The sequence below is a fragment of the Trachemys scripta genome, chromosome 11, assembly GCF_013100865.1.
Source record: "Trachemys scripta elegans isolate TJP31775 chromosome 11, CAS_Tse_1.0, whole genome shotgun sequence".
In the NCBI taxonomy this organism is placed as follows: Eukaryota; Metazoa; Chordata; order Testudines; family Emydidae; genus Trachemys; species Trachemys scripta.
Window position 1 is genome coordinate 74690853 of NC_048308.1, and position 22504 is coordinate 74713356.

General features: G+C 44.8%; 2 protein-coding genes across 3 annotated transcripts in view; one reads left to right on the plus strand and one right to left on the minus strand.

The window, feature by feature from the left end:
* Positions 1 to 250: 250 nt before the first annotated feature.
* Positions 251 to 10766, minus strand: YBEY (ybeY metalloendoribonuclease). Of its 2 annotated transcripts, XM_034785613.1 has the most exons (6): positions 10607 to 10753; positions 10136 to 10221; positions 9469 to 9704; positions 4954 to 5085; positions 2979 to 3047; positions 251 to 533 (listed from the first exon to the last, which is right to left on the minus strand). In XM_034785613.1, the coding sequence occupies exons 3-6, from the start codon at positions 9676 to 9678 to the stop codon at positions 447 to 449; spliced, it is 498 nt and encodes a 165-aa protein (XP_034641504.1). In that variant the 5' UTR covers positions 9679 to 9704; positions 10136 to 10221; positions 10607 to 10753; the 3' UTR covers positions 251 to 446. The 2 variants fall into 2 exon arrangements, with proteins under 2 accessions (XP_034641504.1, XP_034641503.1); XM_034785612.1 differs by lacking the exon at positions 10136 to 10221 and having other exon boundaries at positions 10607 to 10766.
* Positions 10767 to 11518: 752 nt separating this feature from the next.
* MCM3AP (minichromosome maintenance complex component 3 associated protein) overlaps positions 11519 to 22504 on the plus strand; it is a gene marked incomplete in the record, with an annotated part of 69594 nt that continues 58608 nt past the window's right edge. Inside the window, 4 exon segments of the mRNA XM_034785611.1 lie at positions 11519 to 11685; positions 13197 to 14505; positions 17464 to 17684; positions 18188 to 18266. Coding sequence (XP_034641502.1) covers positions 13290 to 14505; positions 17464 to 17684; positions 18188 to 18266 — 1516 coding nt within the window.

Here is a 22504-nt window from a genome sequence, read left to right on the forward strand (position 1 = left end):
TTAAGTCTTTTTCAAAGCCAACTTCAGATATTGGACACATGACTATATTTGATCAATTGAATGAATTGAAACTCAGATTCCATTTTTCTACCCTCTTTCCCACTAAGGATATGGTGGGAGGAGGACAGCAGTATAAAGGAGTAAGCACTGTAGTTTTCAGCTGCTCCAGTAGATACTTCAACATACATTTGTGTGGTTTGATATTGGAGTCCATTGCTGGTTACAAGTTACATATACAACTGCACTCTGCTTGAGAGATGAGCTGTTTGGCTGAATTTTATTACACACTACAATGTAAGGCATTCTGTTGACACTATATGAAGTTAACATAGATATCTGTTAAATAAATCATTTAATACTTAAGTTAGTTGTATCCATGCTACTTGGTTTCTTAGTAGAATAAGGATTTATTTTTCTGGGTCTTCTTTCTTTTTTTTGCAACGTGATCAGAAATGGTTTTTAGTCAGTGGCTGGAGGTTTGCACCAGTGATTCCATTTAGCTCCTCAAGAATTTGCTTTTCCTTTTGATACATCTATGATCGAGGAAAAAACTCAATAAGTATGCTCATATTCCCTTCATGTACATTCTTTATAATTTGAAGCATTAGACATTAAAGTGCTGTTCTAATCCGAAAAGTACACTATGTAAAAATGGCAACTTCTTTAAACAGATCTGCCCGTGTGTGAATTCAGTCGTAACAGATGAGTTATGGACAAAAGGAACCGCAGAGCCAACATAGTTAAGATGAAGTTAGCTGGATTCTCTTCATGCAACTGGGCTGCACAGGTGTCACATAGGACATAATTTCACCGGCAGAAAATAAGTACCGTGATGACCAAATGAGAAGGAAAGAGCCCAGTTTGAGTCTGCAGAGCTGGCAGTCAGGAAACCATGTCTTTGCCTGACATCCACCCACCCATCTGACACAGAATCAGTGAGACACAATAAATCCAGAACCCACTATGCCATATTTACAGTCACATTTCTGACCAGAATTGCACTTTACAAGAATGGGCACTAAAACTGCATCGTGCCTTTCCTTTTAAACCCTTGCTTACATGAGAAATGTTACCTAGGAACTCAATAAGACGTCTCACATGAGCACACAGAGATTCACATGGATAAGCAGGTGCAGGACTGGGCTCTTACACAGACCCTTTCATTCAAGGATTTCAAAGCACTTCTAGTGCTCAGTCCTTCCAGATACACAGTACCCTTGTGGGATGCTGACTGTCCTTAGTTCCCACTGATTGCAGTCACATTTAGCTATGGTTCATTAAGAAAACTGGAGATATGCCTGCAAGCATGCAACCTCTGCCTATGATCTTGTCAGCTCTCACAAACCAAGCTAGGCTGAGCCTGGTCAGTAATCGTATTTGAAACCAAAGGAAATCCAGGCAGTGGTGGCTACTTAATCATAGAATCTCAGGATTGGAAGGGACCTCAGGAGGTCATCTAGTCCAAGCCCCTGCTTAAAGCAGGACCAATCCCCAACTAAATCAACTTCTGCTGCAATAGGCGATTCTTCCCCCTGAGAAAGTATCGAACTAACACCCCAAATTGGAGTTAGGGCATTAGGCTGTTGGAGGTCCCAATTTTCAGAAAAAGATGTAAAAAGCAGGCCCTGATTAGATGGGCTATTAAATAGCTCATAAGGTTTTTTCCACAAGAAAAAGGTGTGAATCCTGATGTTCTGGCAAGATTCCAATGTGGTTAATTACACCTGCTTATGGGAGGTAGTATACATATTCCAGTTGTCAGAACCGGGAACGGCCATACCGCATGTGGCAAGGCACCTTCCTTGTCTCACCAGCCTCAGCACTTCTCCCTTTGGTGAGATGGGCCTGGGTTAAATCAACCCGTCTGCCACACTGGGGCAGTCTTTGTCTTCCCCCTTCTGTGTTCCTTCGGCCGTATTTTCTGGGTAGGTCTAAGGGGTGTTCCTCCAACAAACAGAAGGGACTATTTCATTAGACCCTAATACAGAGGGAGATACCCCACCCCAACGAGGAGGCGGGGAAGGTATCATCCTGTGCTTTGCCCCGGGGAGTCAGTCCTTCTCCTGGCAGGCACTCAGGCTTGTCTGTTTCCTCTACAGGAAGGAGCACAGCCTCTCCTCCTGGAGATGCTTATTTCCCTGCTGCCACTAGGCTAGTAACAGCCTGCATGTGTCTCAACAGGGAGGGGTGGGTGGGTTTGTCTGTCTCAGCAGGAGAGGGGCTTTAAAAGGTCTCAAGTGGCCCTTAATTGGAATCAGGTGTTCCTAATTGACCTGAGGTAACCCCTTCTCAGCGGATAGGGAAGAGGGCCTTTAATATTCTAGAGTTTACATATCTGCCTTCCCACACCCTCTTGCAGCCATCCGGCCTGACTGTCACACTAGGTTCTGTTCTCCACTCTAAGTAGTCTTCTGTGTGAACTTGCACAAATAGTTAAAACTCTGTCTGTTTTTACATTTGTAAAATGAGGATAACACCTCTGAGATGCTCTGATGGAAGGCTATACATAATTGCACAGCATTATTTCCTAAAATTCCAGCTACAGTTACAATTAGACATTTTTAAACCACTTCCTCTCCTAACGTATTGTAGCCTTGCAGAGTTACATGGCTGCTGCGCGGATTCCTGCCCCATGGAGGAACAGTTGTGTCTCCACAGCTAAGGCCTGTTTTTGAACCCGCTACCCTTTTAAACACAGATGTAGTTCTTGAGGATTCTCTAAGATGAAAGGCACTATTAGAACTTTGCACTATTACTTTCACAGTTTGAATGTATGTATGAATGACTGGCTGCAAAGTGCCCCTGAGAGCATCAGGATTAGAAGGTTATACAACAATATGTATGAATAGTCAGGAAAATGTCTCTGCATTTACAATAAGGTTTTGAATTTGATGTACCATCACTGATGTACTTTGGGCATTCTTAATATATACACCTCTACCCCGATATAACGCGACCCGATATAACACGAATTTTACCTGCTCCCACTCCGCTTCTGTGTTGTGCTGGTATCCCAGCAAATGGCACAGTCCATGAGCTGCAGTCACCTGTCCAAGGTAACAAAAATGGTTTTAGTATTTTACAAATCTCTAAACATTTATCCATGTGTGCATCACTGTAGTATGTAGGGGCTATCTTGCAATATTTAGCACAGTTCTTCACAAAGAAAGTGACAGTAATAAAGTTAACTACTTTTACTAGCCAGTACACGAAGATCAATAGTCTAAGGCACATGGTCCTTGCATACCTTGTACTGAGATGGGAAAAGGGGGCAAGAGCAGAAAAACTGCAAGAATGACTAACTTTAATCTTCTGACTATAGTCTAGCTTTCTCATATATGTTGTCAGCTATATGTATTCTATTGCTTTTGGGAAACTTTCAGAGGAAAACCAGTTAATACTCCAAAAAGTACAGGAACAGGTTATATCTAAAGTCACCAACCAAAAGAAAACAGAAATTCCAGAGGACAGTGTTTGTAATAATAGCCTCCTCTGACAAGTCAGCCATAAGTTTGTCTTCAACCTCTTATAATCAAAAAGGACATTTTCAAATGGTAAAATATCTTGTCTATGGTCAAGCCCAAGAAAATACACCTGCTGCTAATCAAAATAACCAGATGGGTCACTGGGAACACAACTCCATCTCCTGCTCTAATCTTCAAAAGTTATCAGTCTCAGCAACTCCACTGATTTCAAATGGAACTATGCCCGCTTACGGCACCAGTGGATCTGTGGCCATTTTCAGAGGTGCAGAATAATACAGCTCCCACTCACCTCAATTAGAATTGTGGGCACTCAGAGCCTTGGGGACAAGGCCGGGAATTGTTCTATGACTTCAGTAAATCAAACTTATGTCCCCTGGCAGAAGATACATGAGGGTACACAAGAATAGGTTTAAATAAAGAAGCATTCTTGCCTTCAGCATCCCTTTCCTCTTTGGGGCAAAACTCACCCTTTTCCTCTCTCCAAAACAGAGATGAAACAGTAAATAAAAAACAGTTTTAAAGAGATCAGAAAGTTTAAGGCTTATGTCTACACTACAGAGTTTTGTTGGCAAAAGTTATGCCACTTTAATTAAACCGCTATTGCATGTCCACACTATGCTCCTTGTGTCGGCAGAGTGCATCCACATTAGCAGCTCTTGCATAGACAGAGCGCAGTGCATTGTGGGTACCAATCCCACTGTGCAACTGGCCACAGGGTGCTTTGGGAAGCGTTTGCAATGCCTCATGGGGCAGGTACAGCATCACGTGATGCAGGTTTCTCAATCCCATCCTTCCATGGGTATCCTACTAGATTGCCAGCTGCTTTTCAACTGAAGCATGTGGGCGTTGGGGGGGAGACAGTGTGTGTGTGTTGGGGGAGAGTGAGTGTGTCGGCATGCTGTCTCTAAGTTCAGACAGCTACCAGAAGCAACCAGCCCTGAGGCAGGGGAAGGACGACAGGTGCTGGCTGCCGCTTCCCGCAGATCCCATTGGCCGGGAACGGCAAACTGCAGCCACTGGGAGTTGCAGGTGGCCGTGCCTGTGGACGTCAATGTAAACAAACTGTCTCGCGGCCCCCCAGCGGATTACCCTGAGGGGCTGCAGTTTGCCCACCACTGATCTACACTGACACTTTGCTGCTTTAAGTTTGTCGCAAAAAACTTTATGCCTCTCATCGAGGTGGTTTTATTTTGTCACTAAAACAGGGCAGTTTTGTCGTCAAAAGTGGCATTGCAGTGTGTACACTTCCACTGTTTTGCCTCCAAAAGCTGCAGAGTTTTGTCAGCAAAAGGCAGAGTAGACAAGGCCTTAGACTTTTGGATTCAGGACATTTTTCTGTAGATGAATCTTTGCAATGTCCATAAACTGGCAAAAATAACCTCCCCACCAGTGAATATTAGCATTGTTTCAACCATGGTTCCCAAATCGTGTCTGTGATGAGAAATCTGTATTAGTAAGCAACACTTACTGTAAGAATGCTGTAGTAATCCTCCCCATTTTCTTGGCACTGTTGATAGATATACTCTACTCCTAGGAAAACATCACCGAGATTGTATTCGTCTCGAAAACTAGGCTGAGGCAGCTCACCTGCTTTCAGATTCTGAAATACAGAAGCCCTTCCAAAAGTTAACAAAAGCGAGAATCTGGTTATACAGAGTACTTCTCATCCTCAGAGCTTCCCAAAGTTGTTACAAAGTAATGAGCTAGGCACTGGCACAGCAAGGTGGTTCATGCAAATGGAACCTTAGACACTAACGGCTTTTTACTGACAGAGGAAATTAGCTAGAGGCTCTTTAACTTCCATTAGGACAGTAATCAGAAAGGGACTTTGATTTGACTGTATGATCCAAAGGATGAATCACCAAGCTGTGAAACATTTGCTATGTTCAGTCAGGCAATATGTATAGGTCCAGCACCTAGTGTAAAATTTACACATGTCCTTGACTTGCTTAGGGTAGGCCGACACATCCCATGGCAGCAAGCCTCCTAGCCTGGGTTGACAGACTTGGACTAGTGGGACTTGTGCTAGCATTCTAAAAAATAGCTGTGTTACTCCTGGGGGAATCCTGCGCCAAAAAAATTAAAAATTCTGCACAAAATATTTGGAAATTCTGCATATTTTATTTGTCAAACATAAGAACAGCCATACTGGGTCAGACAAAAGGTCCATCTAGCCCAGTATCTTGTCTTCCGATAGTGGCCAATGTCAGGTGCCCCAGAGGGAATGAATAAAACAGCTAAATCATCAAGTGATCCATCCTGTCTCCCATTCCCAGCTTCTGGCAAACAGAAGCTAGGGACACCATCCCTGCCCATCCTGGCTAAAAGCCATTGATGGACCTATCCTCCATGAATTTATCTCGTTCTTTTTTGAACTCTGTTATAGTCTTGGCTTTCACATCGTCTGGCAAGGAGTTCCACAGGTTGACTGTGCATTGTGTGAAAAAATACTTCCTTCTGTTTGTTTTAAACTTGCTGCCTATTAATTTCATTTGGTGGCCCCTAGCTTTTGTCTTATGAGAAGGAGTAAATAACAATTCCTTATTTACTTTCTCTACACCAGTCATGATTTTATAGACCTCTATCATATCCCCCCTCAGTCATCTCTTTTCCAAGCTGAAAAGTCCCAGTGTTATTAATCTATCCTCATACAGCAGCCGTTCCATACCCCTAATCATTTTTGTTGCCCTTTTCTGAACTTTTTCCAATTCCAAAATATCTTTTTTGAGAAGGGGCGACCACATTTGCACGCAGTATTCAAGAAGTGGGCGTACCATGGATTTATATAGAGGCAATATATTTTCTGTCTTATTAGCTATCCCTTTCTTAATGATGCCCAACATTCTGTTCGCTTTTTTGACTGCCACTGCACACTGAGTGGATGTTTTCAGAGAACTATTCATAATAACGTCAAGATCTCTTTCTTGAGTGGCAACAGCTAATTTAGACCCCATTATTTTATATGTATAGTTGGGATTATGTTTTCCAATGTGCATTAATTGCCATTTATCAACATTGAATTTTATCTGGCATTTTGTTGCCCAATCACCCAGTTTTGTGAGATCCTTTGTAGCTCTTCGCAGTCTGCTTTATACTTAACTATCTTGAGTAGTTTCGCATCATCTGCAAATTTTGCCACGTCACCTTTTACCCCTTTTTCCAGATCATTTATGAATATATTGAATAGGACTGGGCCCAGTACTGATCCCTGGGGGACACCACTATTTACGTCTCTCCATTCTGAAAACTGACCGTTTATATCTACCCTTTGTTTCCTATCTTTTAACCAGTTACCAGTCCATGAGAGAACCTTCCCTGTTATCCCATGACCGCTTACTTTGCTTAAGAGCCTTTGGTGAGAGAGCTCGTCAAAGGTTTCTGAAAATCTAAATACATTATAGCCACTGGATCCCCTTGTCCACATGCTTGTTGACCCCCTCAAAGAAGTCTAGTAGATTCATGAGGTATGATTTCTCTTTACAAAAACCCTGTTGACTCTTCCCCAACTAATTATGTTCATCTATGTGTCTGACAATTTTGTTCTTTACTATAGTTTCAACCAGTTTGCCCGGTACTGAAGTCAGGCTTACTGGCCTGTAATTGCCAGGGTCACCTCTGGGTCCCTTTTTAAAAAATTGGCGTCACATTAGCTATCCTCCAGTCATTTGGTACAGAAGCTGATTTAAATGATAGGTTACAGATGACAGTTAGTAGTTCTGCAATTTCACATTTGAGTTCTTTCAGAACTCTTGGGTGAATGCCATCTGGTCCTGGTGACTTATTACTGTTTAGTTTATCAATTTGGACCCAAACCTCCTCTAATGACACCTCAATCTGGGATAGTTCCTCAGATCTGTCACCTAAAAAGAATGGCTCAGGTTTGGGAATCTCCCTCACATCCTCAGCCGTGAAGACTGATGCAAAGAATTCATTTAATTTCTCCGCAATGGCCTTATCCTCGAGTGTTCCTTTAGTATCTTGATTGTCCAGTGGCCCCACTGGTTGTTTAGCAGGCCTCCTGCTTCTGATATACTTAAAAATGTATTTGCTATTACTTTTTGAGTCTTTGGCTAGCTGTATTTCAAATTCTCTTTTGGCCTTCCTAATTACATTTTTAAGCTTCATTTGCAAGAGTTTATACTCCTTTCTATTTTCCTCACTAGGATTTAACTTCCACTTTTGAAAGGATGCCTTTTTGTCTCTCACTGCTTCTTTTACTTTGTTGTTTAGCCACAGTGGTACATTTTTGCTTCTCTTACTATGTTTTTTAATTTGGGGTATACATTTAAGTTGAGCCTCTATTATGGTGTCTTTAAAGTTTCCATGCTATTTGCAGGGATTTTACTTTTGGTGTTGTACCTGTTAATTTGTGTTTAACTAATCTCCTCATTTTTGTGTAGTTCCCCTTTCTGTCACCTCACTAACTCCTGAACCCATGCTCCAGTCTGTCCCCCCACTAGCCATTCTGAACCCCAGTAATCCTGTGTGCCCCACTCTGTCCTAACCTGGCTCTGCAGGCAGTGTGCTGTGAGGAACTCTACTACTGGGGGAATGCTGGAGCACTGGGCATAGAATTTTGTATTTTCCTGCATAAAATACAGTTTGCCTAAGAAGTGCTGCAGTCCTGTATTCTGCCCACCAGAGGCTGCTGTGGCACCAGAACAGCTGGCACGAGCGCAGCGATATAGAGGAATTGTGTGTGTCCGCAGATGTGCAGAATTCCCCCAGAAGTACCGTGTCGACAGTGCTTTGAAATTGCAGCTTGGGCGGGAGCTCAGGCTTGGAAGTCTATCCCACTTCCCTAGGCTTCAGAGCCTGCTCCTGCCTGAGCCACAACTTCAAAGCACTATCTTTAGAGTGCTAGCATGAGCTCTGCTAACCCAAGTCTGTCAACCCTGACGGCAAGGCTAGCTCCCCCAGGCTGTGTAGACATCCCATTAGAGGCCAGAGTTCTGCTAAATAAATAACACCACCTTTAGACGTCAACATAGCACAGCTACTAAAAACTAGATCTGAATGTGACAAAGATGGAGGAATTCTTTAGCTAATTATTGTTTACCTAGGAAATATTTTTGCCACTCCTATGACCCTAGGTGAGCAATTATACTGTTCTCATGTCAGCAGAAATCAAATGGGATCCAAAAGTGTTTAAACCTGTACATTTGATGGAAAAGTTACATTTCCAATGCCTTCTCTCCCTATCCCTAGTACCTGATGGTAGCCGAATGTGAGAGCCTGTACCTTTTTCCTTTTAAATCTTGACTGCCTTCCATAAGAGAGCAACAGAAAGACATTTAGTTATTATCAACAAGTTACCTAATGTAAATAATCAAATTTCTTACTGGTTACTTTGAAGATTTAAACAACACTGACCAAAAAAGGTAAAAAAGCAGGAACATAAGAATGGCCACACTGGGTCAGACCAATGGTCCGTCTAGCCAAGCATCCTGTCTACCAACAGTGGCCAGTGCCAAGTGCTTCAGAGGGAATGAATAGAACAGGTAGTTATCAAGTGATCCATCCCGTTGTCCACTTTCAGCTTCCCAGTAGTGACACTTTAACTGCTGCCAGCTGCCTTGTAGAAGTAGAATTTCTGAAATGCTGGGGAACAGGCAGTGTATGTATAACTTGACTCATGGCTCTGTTTTCATGCATTTATGGAGCCATGGAAGGAAGAATGTATAAAACATCTAATGAGGATTGCTGAAGATGGTTTCAAAGAAGATAACTTCTGAGAGCCCTGAAACAGGTCCCAAATCACCATCAAGTTCCACAACATGTCTGGGATCCCCTGAAGCACTGTGTCCTACTGTATCAGCACAGAGAGCCACTGCAATGAAATATATCAAATTACTTTAGGATTTATTTAATAAGGGTTATGGTACTTTCTCTAATGGCTTGCAAAGAAGTCAGTTGTGTCAGGCAGACCAAGAAAGTAGCTGTGGAAAGGAGAAGAAAGGGAGGGGAAAAAAATCAATTTTACCTCATGAAAAGGGAAGGAAAGCACATCAGTGGGGACATTTTTTTGCCTGTAGGTGCTATTGAGACGTTGAATGTTTCTGTTATTAACACAGATAACGCCCAGGTCGAACTGCTGCACGTCCAAAATCTTCTGAAGGATTTCTATTCTTCTGCGAAGTGGGATTCGCCTGAGGGGGATGACTTTCTGCAGATTTCGAATGACTAAACTCATCTCATTAGAAACTATTCAAGGGGGCCCTGCAAATTAATTTTTAAAAATGAATATTAGACAATGGTAGCAACTAATAATCCAGTAGCAGCTATGAGACACTATTGTTGCTTTAGGATCTGTGAAAGGGTAGACAAAGATATGGTGGAGGGTAAAACACGTAATTTTAGAAGCCAGTTGCTTTGATCTAGACAAAACAGCCTATATAGCCTATTGCCAATCATCTAAACCATCCAATCCCCTTACCATTTCAAATCTAGAACAAATCAGTCTATCAGGAACCAACCTGTGTCTGTTCCCTCACATACATTAGATAAGCTAAAGCTAGCAGACAGCGGTCTACCTCACATTGGCAAGCTCAGTAAATATGTTGGCGCATACGTCTGGAGGCTGAACAACCCTCTCAGCTTAGAGAGGGACCCTTAGAGTACATAAACTGCACAGGACAAGGAAGGGTTACCTGGCTCTCATCCATGGTTACACCCGAGTCCCTTGGATAAAGAGTAGTGCTGCCTATGTAGCAGCTTTCGCATCTCAAGGAAGAGACTAGAGGGGGAGGCAGAGAAGGACACAGGGAATGCTCAAGGGCTGGAAACACTGGTGTGAAGAGCGATTGACGCCACTAGGTCTGTTACCCTAGACAGGCGGCAAAGCCGAGGGGAGAGCCCGGCAGGATATAACATGCCACCCGCCAAGCACGGGGCGGTTGTAACCTGGGCACTCCGCAGTTGGGCGAGGCCAAGCTGGAGGCTGTCTGTGCACCTCCCCGCCGCTTGGGCGCAGCATTGTGACGCGGGCGCTAAGGCCAGGACCCGCCGCCCGGGGGGGGGGGGGGGGCGCAGGGCGTTGAAGGCGCGAGGCCGGGGCCGTGCTGCGGGGGTGCACAGGTGCGCAGCCCGGCACGCAGGGAGGGGACGCGGCGTTCCAGCACCTGAGGCGCCCTGGGGACCTGGCCTCTGTCCCGGCCACGGAGCGCGGGGGAGACGCCGGGCGAGGCACTGCACAGCCCGGCACCGCTGGGCCCGGGGCGGCTCGGCAGCGGCACTGAGCACGCGGGGCCCGGCTCCGCCCGGCGCGCGCCGCCCCCCGCCCCTGCAGCGCGCGCTCGCCCGCCGGGCGGGGCTTCCGGCCGACGGTCCGGAAACGGGGGAGCCCTGGTCCCGCCCAGCTGGTGCGCACGCGCGGAGGAGCCATCCGGTCCCCCCCCCCGCACTGCGATGGCGGCGGCGGCGGCTCTGCTAGTGACCCGGCCTGGTGAGAGTGGGGGCGGGGCCTGGGGCGCGGTGATACCGGGCGCGGGGCTTTCCCTCAGCGCCCGACCCCTTCCCCTGGGCACCGCCCCCAGGGGGGCCGGCCCCCCGGACTCCCATTCCCTTCCCCCCGCCTGTGGGCACCGGCCCCTCTTCCCCCCGACCCCATTCCCCCCGCCCCCCGCCTGTGGGCACCGCCCCCCGCCCCCCTTCTAATGCCACCTGCCCGGGCACTGACCCACCTGCCCACAGCCCTTGTCCATGGGCACCACCCCTCCCCCATCCTCATTCCCTGGCTCCTGCCCACTGCCCCCATTTCCCTCTGTGCAGGCACTGCCCTGTCTCCATTCCCTTGCCCCGGCCCCCACCCCCCCCCCCCCAACCCTATTCCCTGGCCTCTGCCCACCGCCCCTGGCCCCATTCCCCTGCCCAGGCCCTGTCCCTGTCCCTGGGCACTGACCCCGCCCCCCAGACTCCTTTCCCCTGTGTCCAGGCACAGTCCCCATTCCCCAGTAAGGGTCTGGGGACTCTCATCTGGCTACATGTGAATTACTGTATTCTTGGTTCACTTTACACCGGCTGTCTCTGAGCAGGCAGTTCCCATTCAGCTGGGGGGCAGCGCTGAGATGAAAGTGCAGGTTAGGCTGCGTGGGCGGAGGACTACAGATGCACCTTTGCAGTTTGAATGTATGGCTTCTGTAGTAGGTTCGAGCCGGACGCCAGGAATTTACGGAAAATGATTTTAAGCCCCCCAATTCAGGTGTGTCCACGCTGCTAGGTCTGGCTCTGTCCCATCTGGAAAGATGAGTTTCAGAGCAGTAGCCTGGTTGCTCCTTGGAGTGAGTAGCTACGGTCTATTATTCTGAGCTTTTTGCTCAGACTTCCTTCCTTTTTCTTGTGCAGCAGTCTCTTGAAAGTAGTGCATAGGAAATGGTTCAAAGAGTAGTTAAACTATTCAGTATCAGTAAGTGCAATAAAATTAAGCATAACATTTTCGGGGAGGGGGTAGTACCTAAAGCCAACACTGTACATTAGATTTTTTTTAAAGGCAGATAGTCACAAAGCCTTTACAGTCCAAAGTGGGGGGAAAAAATCCTTTGAGTCAGCACTGATGTTAACAAATTGGGGGCCTCATTGTGCATCTGGATCTGTATGGGCAGAACCTCCTCATGGGTAAAAGTGCCTGCAAGGATGCAGGTGCAGGATCAGGGCCTTAATTGTACCATAATGGTCATGTGTATAGTAGATAAATTCCACCTTATGGTTTAAGAAGGCTAAGGTATTTAGAAAAGTAATTGGAAAATAAGCAAAATAAACAGAATTGTTCCGGTATATCAGAATTGGGAATCCTGTCAGGAAAGCGGTGGTGCACTAGACTACAAAGGAATAAAGGGAACAATTAAAGATGAAAAGGACATTTCAGAGAAGCTAAATAATTTCACCACAGAGCATGTTAGGGACATATCTATCCTGACCTACTCTCTTCAGGTAATAAAGAATAAAGCATTGTCAGAGACTGAGCTGTCAGAAGAAGAGGTGCTGAAACAAACTGATTAAATAGCATCAAGTCATCAGGACTGGATGAGACATCCATGAGTTCTGAAGGAAGTGAAGAATGAAGTGACTGAGCTGCTAACAAAGCAATGCAATCTATTATCACATTCAGCTACTGTGTCACAGGACTGGAGAATAATACCTATATTTGAAAAAAGCAATAGGGGCAATCCTAGTGAACCTTACTATGGTGCCAGGTTAAATGGCTGAAAAGCAATTACAGACAATTTTAACACACCCATGAATGTGATACAATTGGGATGAAATGGTATGCCTTCTGTAAAGGGAAGTTCTCTCTCTCCAATATATTCAAATTGTTTGAGGTTATCAGCAAAATAATGGATAAAGAACTGGTAGATTAGGACTTTCAAAAAGTCCCTCACAAGACTATTAAGAAAACTGACTAACCATAGAATGAGAGAAAAAAAGTTATAGAGTAATAGTATTTAAGGCCAGAAGGGAGCACCAGATCGTCCACTCTGACCTGTATAGCACAGGCCTCCATAAACCCAACAACCATTATTTCACAGATTAGGAACCACAGAAGAGAGAAAATAAGATGTAAGAATAAATTATTTTTTTAAACATAGTAAAAAGTTAATAGGATGTTGCAAAGATGTAGGATAAAGCAATTAATAATTGTCTTGGCTGAACTTCCCGATTATAAATGGAAACCAATTAGAAAATGTAATGTAATGTTACACATTTGTATTTCAGATTACTAGAATGACTGGCTGGAAACTGAAAGTTAACAGATGTTCGAGGCGTGAGCTCTCTTTGGCAGATACTCACTAACTCCTACTTTTGAAGATGAATCCTAACAGTCCTTTTCGCGGACAGCAGCCTGATGTTTTCCAAGCACCTTCTAATAATTCTGTAGGAATGTTTCAGGCTCAAACACCATTTCGATTTGGTCAGCCCTCTATGTTTGGACAGAGCAATGGAGGATCTGTACAGAACCTTGGGTTTGTCCAGCCATCCAACTTTACTCAGCCTTCGGGATTAAGCCATCCCACTTCAGGGCAAACCTTGGGATTTGGGCCGCCCTCTGGGTTTACACAGTCTTATGGTCTTGGACAACCTACACCTTTTGTGGCGTCTTCTGCACCAACTACCTCCTCTGTTGTTGGAAACCAAGGATTCAGTTTTAAACCACCTACTAACCTGGGAACATTTCAGAATGCTTCTAACTTTGGAGTTACATCTGGAGACGTTTCAAGTAGTGGCTTTGTGGGATCAGAATTCAGCTTTAAAACACCAGAAAATGCAATATTTAAACCAATCTTTGGTGTTGGTTCCGAGCCAGAGAAAACACAAAGCCAGATCATCCCAACATCTTTCACATTTTCCCATCCAGTTAGTAGTGGGCCTGGAGTCCTGGCCCCTTTTGGCCTTTCTCAAGAGACCAGTAGCTCTAGTACCAGTACAAACTTCAGCTTTTCAAAACCAGCTAGCAGCAGTAATTTGCCATCTTCCTTTGCCTCTTCTGTACCAAGCAAAACAGTAGAGGACGACAAAAAAGGAACAAAGCCGCTCTTTGGAAGCCCTAGCAGCAGCTTCACTACTTTTTCTAGCTCATCTGGGTCCTTGGATTTAGGAGCAAACTTCCAAGTCAGTACAGCGACTAAATCAGAACATGACGAAGCTCAGAGTGAGTCACTTGTCAGCCTTGTAAAAGGAATGAAAAGAAAAGAGGAACGAGATCGTTCCCCGAGAGGGCGGGATTATGATGTTGCAGAGGAGTCGGAGATTGTATCTAGGAGCGGTTATCCTCCAGATAAGCGGCCTGTTCGATTAAGCCGGCCACGTGGAGCAGCTGGCTTGTTTAGCCGGACATTGCAGGATATGATAAAAAGCAATAAAGATAGTGGACGTGTTAAGAAAGAGTTGAAAAAGGAAAGAGTAGAATCTGGAGAAAATGAACAGATGTTGGGAGCAAGTAAGTCTCTGTTTGCAACGCCACGGCTCTCAGCACCATTAAAAGAAGGAGATGGTAAAGAGAAAACCGAAGCGAAAACTAAGGAAGGTAAGTGCTAGGAATCGGCACTATTCAATAAATCAGGTAGTGGAAATGAACGCACTGGCAGTGGAAGTTAACAGGATGGCTTGCTCTCTTTAAAGTTTTGCCTTTCCAAGGGATTCTTTGTTTTCCTTTTTGGAGACTTAATGATTTCATTTTACATCCTACCCTGGAGGTGCCCTTTGCGCTTAATCCTCTTTAATCACAAGAGCAACAAACAGCGCATGCTTTCAAATACGTCAGTGTTGCTTCTAAATTGTCTGAGGTGGTCACTGTGAAGACAGATACTTCTTCCTTTGGTTAGTCAAATGTCGGTGTAGCGGAGGTTCACCTCTGTGGCATTAATTAAGTTAATTACTCTTCCTCTGGGGTTGAAAATGAGTGACATTTAGTAGAGGTTGTGGGTCAGTTAGGAAAACATGAGCTACAGTTTAAAAAATGGCATTGAGAAGTGTATAGGGCACACATCACCTCTTCTCTCAACTCCTTTTGTGGTTGCTATTGTATTTAAGCCAATCCAGGCATATGTTTTGCTATGCTTAGTTTATTTAAGCTGATGCATAATTGTGCTGCTCTTTAGGCAGAAATTTCTGGATAATGTACTTGGTGTTTGATTTGTGTTTTGCAGGGTTGATTGTTTTTCAGAGTTCCTTCTTGTATTTCTTTCTCTTGTCTCCCAGTCTCCTTTGTGTACTTTTATCTCACCTTCTTCTTCTCCCTCGTGTTCCCACTCCATGTCAAATTCATATGGTTCTTCCATCCAGTTTTCTCTTTTTGTTCGGTATCTCTCTTTTGCTTTCTTCCCTCCCTTTTCCATTCCCTAATTACCTTCTTCCTTTACCTTCCACCACCATCATCATGGTTCTGTACATGCTGTTTCCTCATTCTGGGGATTCAGGAGAAAGAAAACGGAACTCTTGCAAGTCTATCAATACATACTTCTTAACCCAGGGGTTCTCAACCTTTTTCTTTCTGAGGCCCCCGCAACATGCTATAAAAGCTCCACGGCCCAGCTGTGCCACAGCAACTGGTTTTCTGCATTGTCAGGGTTCCCCCCCCCCCGAACTCTGGGGTACAGATATGGGGACCCACATGAAAGACCCCCTAAACTTATATTCTACCAGCTTAGGTTAAAACTTCCCCAAGGCACAAATTTCTTTCCTTGTCCTTGGACGGTATTGTTGCCATCACCAAGTGATTTTATGCAAAAATTCAGAGAAAGGTCACTTGGAGTCCCTATCCCCCCCAAATAACCCCCCAAGGCCCTTCACCCCTTTCCTGGGGAGGCTTGAGAATAATATACCAACCCATTGGTTAGCAATGTGAGCACAGACCAAACAAACCCTTGTTCTTTAGGACACTGAAAATCAATCAGGTTCTTAAAAGAAGAACTTTATTATAAAGAAAAAAGTAAACGAATCACACCTGCAAAATCAGGATGGAAGATAACTTTACAGGGTAATAAAAGATTTAAAACACAGAGGATTCCCCTCTGTACTCAGTTTCACAGTTACAAAAACAGGAATAAAACTACCTTTGTAGCATAGGAAAATTCACAAGCCAAAACAAAAGATAACCTAATGCATTTCCTTGCCTACTTACAATTTTTGTAATTTTAGATGGATCGTTCCAGGTATATTTTCTGCGGATGTTGTCCCTGCTTAGCTTCTGTCTCTGACTGGAGAGGGAACAACACAAAGAGAGCCACAAACAAATCTCCCCTGCCCAATTTGAAAGTATCTTCTTTCCTCGTTGGTCCTTCTGGTCAGGTGCCAACTACATGATTTGAGCTACTTAACCCTTTACAGATAAAGCAATTCCGTACAGCTGCCAAGGAGAGATTTTATGCCACACTTATCTCTATGTTTATGACATGCATATAAAAGCCCAGGCTGGTGTTAGGGGGTAGCAAGCAGGGCAGTTGCCCGGGGCCTCATGCCACAGGGGGCATGGCCAAGCTAAGTTGCTCAGGCTTCGGCTTCAGCCCTGGGTGCCGGGGCTAGGGGGCCCCGGACTGCAGTCCCATGCGGCAGGGCTTCAGCTTTCTGCTCTGAGTCCTAGCGAGTCTAATGCTAGCCATGCTTGGAGGACCCCCTGAAACCTGCTCGCAGCCCCCCAGGGGGCTCTGGACCCCTGGTTGAGATCCCCCGTCTTAACCTTTGCACTGGCACCTGATAGTTGGCACTTTCTAAATATTTATATAGTAATTCTGTGTAACCTTTCCATCCCCTCCTACCCTGACACCCCCAAGCTTCCCTGGAAATTCAGAGATGTCTTGATTTCCTCCTTTGTGAACCTTCCCATCTCTTTCCTTATTCTGTCTCTCTTCTTCCCTTCCCCGCTTTCTTCTCCTCCACTGCCTTCTTCAGTAATGTGGCTTTTTGTAACGAGGACTACATCATAATGTATACTGACAGTGGGATGTAAGACTGCCTTGCATTTCCTGAATGTTGAGTGCTTCACTCTGCAGTCTTAATGTTCTTTTAATGTAGCTTTTTTCTGAAATATACATTTCATTTTGTTAGTTTTGTGACTTTACATATGCACAAGAGAACCTAACTGTTTACATCTTAATTTATTTACTCTCACTTCATAACCAGCTGTATGAAATGGTGTATTGCATAGTCCATTTTCATGGCTCCACATAGCTGAACAATATTTTTAAAATACATAATTACACACTTTGCCAGTTGTAATAAAGGACTCTTCGTTACAGGGGTTAGTTAAAGTTGCCATGAGAACTTCGAATGTCCTTGCTTTGCTAATTCAAAATTTCAACCTTAACATTGAATTATGGGAGTGTTTTCATTAACTAACCCACCGTGTAAATACATGCTGCAGGTGTCAGTACCCCCTGCTTAATGCAAACTTCTGACTTAACGTCTGTGCTGTTGAGATCCACAATAAGAAACCACAGGCAGTTCTAGAGACTGATCTCGGGACTCTTTCAACGCTTTCTCTCAGATTCTGCTCTTGTGACTCCCTCACGTCGAAATCGAAGCAGCGAGAGTGTGGACAGTCTCGGTGGCTTATCGCCAAGTGAACTCACAGCAATCCAGTGCAAAAATATCCCTGACTACCTTAACGACGCAAATGTGCTCAAGAAGCATTTTGGCCAGACGAAAGTCCAGCGCATCCTTACCAGGCGCAGCAAAAAGCTGGCTATTATTTACTTCTTTGATCATGTGAGTATTTCATGTAAATTTAAAAATAGATGTGTAGTATTTCAATGTTTGGGGCGTGTACAGCCATTCACTATGGTGGAGTTAACGGATTTCTGCTCTAACCAATCGACATCTGAGACCAGACTGTATTCTAACCAGGAAAGGTGAGCCCATCAGATCAGGATTGGGGTATATTGATGGGACAGCATGGGGAAGCCTATGTTGCTAGCACGTGCTGTCCCTGTTCTGTGGTTAAAAAGAGGCCTTCAGTCTCAAGAGCTATCAGCCTGATACAGTACTTATTAGGGTACCACAGAATTCAGCTTTATGTGACCTCCACCACAAGGCAATCTTCTGCTGGAGCAGTCTGCTTGCCACATATGGCATTCGGGCTTTTAGTGACATCTAGGGAGATCGTTGAACTCCCGATGAAACAAACAAACATATCTTTGTACATGCTGTGTAGACTTCTTTACATCTCGTTCGGATGCTAATTGTCCCTGGTATTGCATGCTGTTTTTCAGGCCTCTGCTGCTCAGGCAAGGAAGAAGGCAAAAGGGTTAGACAAAGATATAGTAACATTTTGGCATAAGAAGAAAACAAGTAAGCTTTCATTTTCTGTGTTTCTTCTAGGCATGATATAAGAGGGTGACAGTCAGTTGATTTCAGTGGAGTGGCACCTGTTTGCACCAGATTGGAATTTGGCTCCAGAAGTAAAACACTGTTTCTATAGTTGTTTCTCCCTTTGTGATGGGCACCAAATGCAAAGGGTGTGCTTATGTACAGCATCTGATTTTTACAGTCTGTTTGTAAGAAAATAAGATGAATGTACTTGGAGGAAAAATTCAAAAATAAAGCAATTTTTGGTGGTGTCTGCTAACCCTCAGCTTTTTAAAGTCAAAAATTGTTCATCAGACGATGATCATTAAGTGAGAGTGGTTTTCTTCCAAGCACCTATTATTAAGACTCCATGTTTGTCACGAAGGTCACGGATTCCGTGACTTTCCAAGACCTCCATGACTTCTGCAGCGGCCCGTGGGGCTGGCCCGGGAGCTGCCTGAGCAGCCCAGGCAGCCCCTGGCTCAGTCGCACCAGTTGCTGCGGGGGCCGTCTCGAGCCCCCCATCCTGCAGCAGCAGGAGTTTTGGTGCGGGGTGGGGTGGGGGGGAGCTCAGGGCTGGGCATTGGGGTGCAGGGCAGTGCTTACCTGGGGAGGTCTCTCTGGAAGGAACTCCCCTCCCTCAGCTCCTAGCTCCATGTGCTGCTTCTGTCCACAAGCGCCGTCCCCCACAGCTCCCATTGGCTGCGGTTCCCAGCCAATGGGAGCTGCAGATCCGGGGCTTGGGATGGAGCGGAGGCAGCACGTGGAGCTAGGAACTGGAGGTCTCCGCTTCCCAGGAGCTGGGGAGGGGGAACCTGCCCCAGCCCTGCCAACCCCTCCAGCATCCGCGGAGGTACCTGCACTCCTTCCCAAGCACCCGCAGCGCCCCCAGGGCCATGACCCCTCTCCCCACAAGTTTTAGTCAGGGGTATATAGTAAAAGTCATGGACAGGTAGGTCACTGTCTGTGAATTTTTGTTTACTGCCCGTGACCAGTCCATGACTTTTACTAAAAATATCCATGACGTAGCCTTACCTATTAGATATCTAATCTGCTGTCCTACTTCACTTCCCCCCCACCCTCCCTTAAGGATTAAATGTAGGTCTTGAATTTAACTGCCCCACTTACAAGCTATAATGCCTTTATAAAGCATCCATGGATAACCAGGCGATTAGGCACTAGCTGTAGTGAATGTTCCTAACATTGTGGTTTTATGAGTAGCAAGAGCCTCATGCTGCAAAATAAACTTTTTATATTGGTTGGGTAACATTTTAATTTGAGAACTATCTGCATAATAAAAGAGATGGTCTTTTCTCCTTCTAGTATTCTTGCAAGGTTCCTCTTCTAGGAACCATCTGGAAAGCTGACTTCTGGGGCAGATATACTCTCCCTTGCTGAATTTAATGTTTAATGTGAGGTTACATGAGGAGCCATGGTGCTGATTTCTTCAGTTTCTTTCCTGTCCCTTCTTTCCTCATGTTTTGCCACTTAGTTATGTCTTTCTCTTTTAGTGTATTCTGTTAAAATAAGTGTTTAAATGTAATAGATTTATATGGGTCTGTCAGACGCGAGTCGTAATGAACAGCTCCCACCCCAGATGGTGGTTCAGTTTGGAAGTATACCTCCCGTGTTAACTTTGTTTCCATGGAACAAAACACTCTAGTTAACCCTATTGTAAACGTACTCCTAGGATCTGAGTATCACTACACGGTACTCTGCATGGGGTTTCTCACAACACATTTTTTGGTGGCCTCTTTGACAATTTTTCCTAAAATACTTAATTAATTTTAGGAAAAACAAATAAATATTCACATATACATGTCTAAATCATTATCATTTATCTATGTAGGGTTTGTTTGTTTTTTTTTTGCAGACTCAACAATACAAATAATGTACAGTTGTCTCTATTCTTTACTGGACGAAAACAGAATAGAAACACAAATAAGGTGCTTTGAACATTCTTATAGATTCTAGGACTGGAAGGGACCTCGAGAGGTCATCGAGTCCAGTCCCCTGCCCTCATGGCAGGACCCAATACTGTCTAGGCCATCCCGGATAGACATTTATCTAACCTATTCTTTAAATATCTCCAGAGATGAAGATTCCACAACCTCCCTAGGCAATTTATTCCAGTGTTTAACCACCCTGACAGTTAGGAACTTTTTCCTAATGTCCAACCTAAAGCTCCCTTGCTGCAGTTAAAGCCCATTGCTTCTTGTTCTATCCCCTTAGAGGCTAAGGTGAATAAGTTTTCTCCCTCCTCCTTCTGACAGTCTTTTAGATACCTGAAAACTGCTATCATGTCCCCTCTCAGTCTTCTCTTTTCCAAACTAAACAAACCCAATTCTTTCAGCCTTCCTTCATTGGTCACGTTCTCAAGACCTTTAATCATTCTTGTTGCTCTTCTCTAGACCCCCTCCAATTTCTCCACATCTTTCTTGAAATGTGGTGCCCAGAACTGGACACAATACTCCAGTTGAGGCCTAGCCAGCGCAGAGTATAGTGGAAGAATGACTTCTCGTGTCTTGCTCACAGCACACCTGTTAATGCATCCCAGAATCATGTTTGCTTTTTTTGCAACAGCATCACACTGTTGACTCATATTTAGCTTGTGGTCCACTATAACCCCTAGACCCCTTTCTGCTGTACTCCTTCCTAGATAGTCTCTTCCCATTCTGTATGTGTGAAACTGATTGTTCCTTCCTAAGTGGAGCACTTTGCATTTGTCTTTGTTAAACTTCATCCTGTTTAACTCAGACCATTTCTCCAATTTGTCCAGATCATTTTGAATTATGACCCTATCCTCCAAAGCGGTTGCAATCCCTCCCAGGTTGGTATCATCTGCAAACTTAATAAGCTTACTTTCTATGCCAATATCTAAGTCGTTGATGAAGATATTGAACAGAGCCAGTCCCAAAACAGACCCCTGCGGAACCCCACTTGTTATACCTTTCCAGTAGGATTGGGAACCATTAATAACTACTCTCTGAGTACGGTTATCCAGCCAGTTATGCACCCACCTTATAGTAGCCCCATCTAAATTGTATTTGCCTAGTTTTTCGATAAGAATATCATGCGAGACCATATCAAATGCCTTACTAAAGTCTAGGTATACCACATCCACCATTTCTCCCTTATCCACAAGACTCGTTATCCTATCAAAGAAAGCTATCAGATTGGTTTGACACGATTTGTTCTTTACAAATCCATGCTGGCTATTCCCTATCACCTTACCACCTTCCAAGTATTTGCAGAGGATTTCCTTAATTACTTGCTCCATTATCTTCCCTGGCACAGAAATTAAACTAACTGGTCTGTAGTTTCCTGGGTTGTTTTTTTTCCCCTTTTTATAGATGGGCACTATATTTGCCCTTTTCCAGTCCTCTGGAATCTCTCCCATCTCCCATGATTTTCCAAAGATAATAGCTAGAGGCTCAGATACCTCCTCTATTAGCTCCTTGAGTATTCTAGGATGCATTTCATCAGGCCCTGGTGACTTGCAGGCATCTAACTTTTCTAAGTGATTTTTAACTTGTTCTTCTTTTATTTTATCTTCTAAATCTACCCCCTTCCCATTAACGTTCTCTATGTTAGGCATTCCTTCAGACTTCTCAGTGAAGACCGAAACAAAGAAGTCATTAAGCATCTCTGCCATTTCCAAGTTTCCTGTTACTGTATCTCCCTCCTCACTGAGCGGTGGGCCTACCCTGTCCTTGGTCTTCCTCTTGCTTATAATGTATTCTTATCTTTTTTCTTGTTGTTTCTTTTGCTTTTTTGAGTCATTGGTTTCTTTTGTTTGTTTTTTGGGGTTTATTTTTTTAGACTTGCTAGCTATAAATAAGTCTGCTGTGAAAAGTGATATTTGTATGTTTGTTAATATCACTTTTCACAGCAGACCTACTCAGCCCCGCAAGCCTGGGGACAAATTAACCCTTGGATGGGGAGGAGGGTACAGAGGCAGCGGGCACTGGGGGAGGCAGCAGGGGTCATAGGTGATGTGTGGGGTAAGCTCAGGGACAGAGCCCCCCACCACATAGCCAGGGAACGGAGCCCAAAGCCCCACACCCGGGACTGCCTGGAGACAGAGCCCAAAGCCCCGTGGCTGGAGTCTGCTGCCCGCCACCCCAGAGCTGAAGCCCAACCCCACCACTCCCGGGAAGGTGGGAAACTCACTAACTGCCTGCTCCTCCAGAGGGAGGCGAGGCCCAACCACTGCTAGTGGCCCCTGGGGAGGGGCCGCT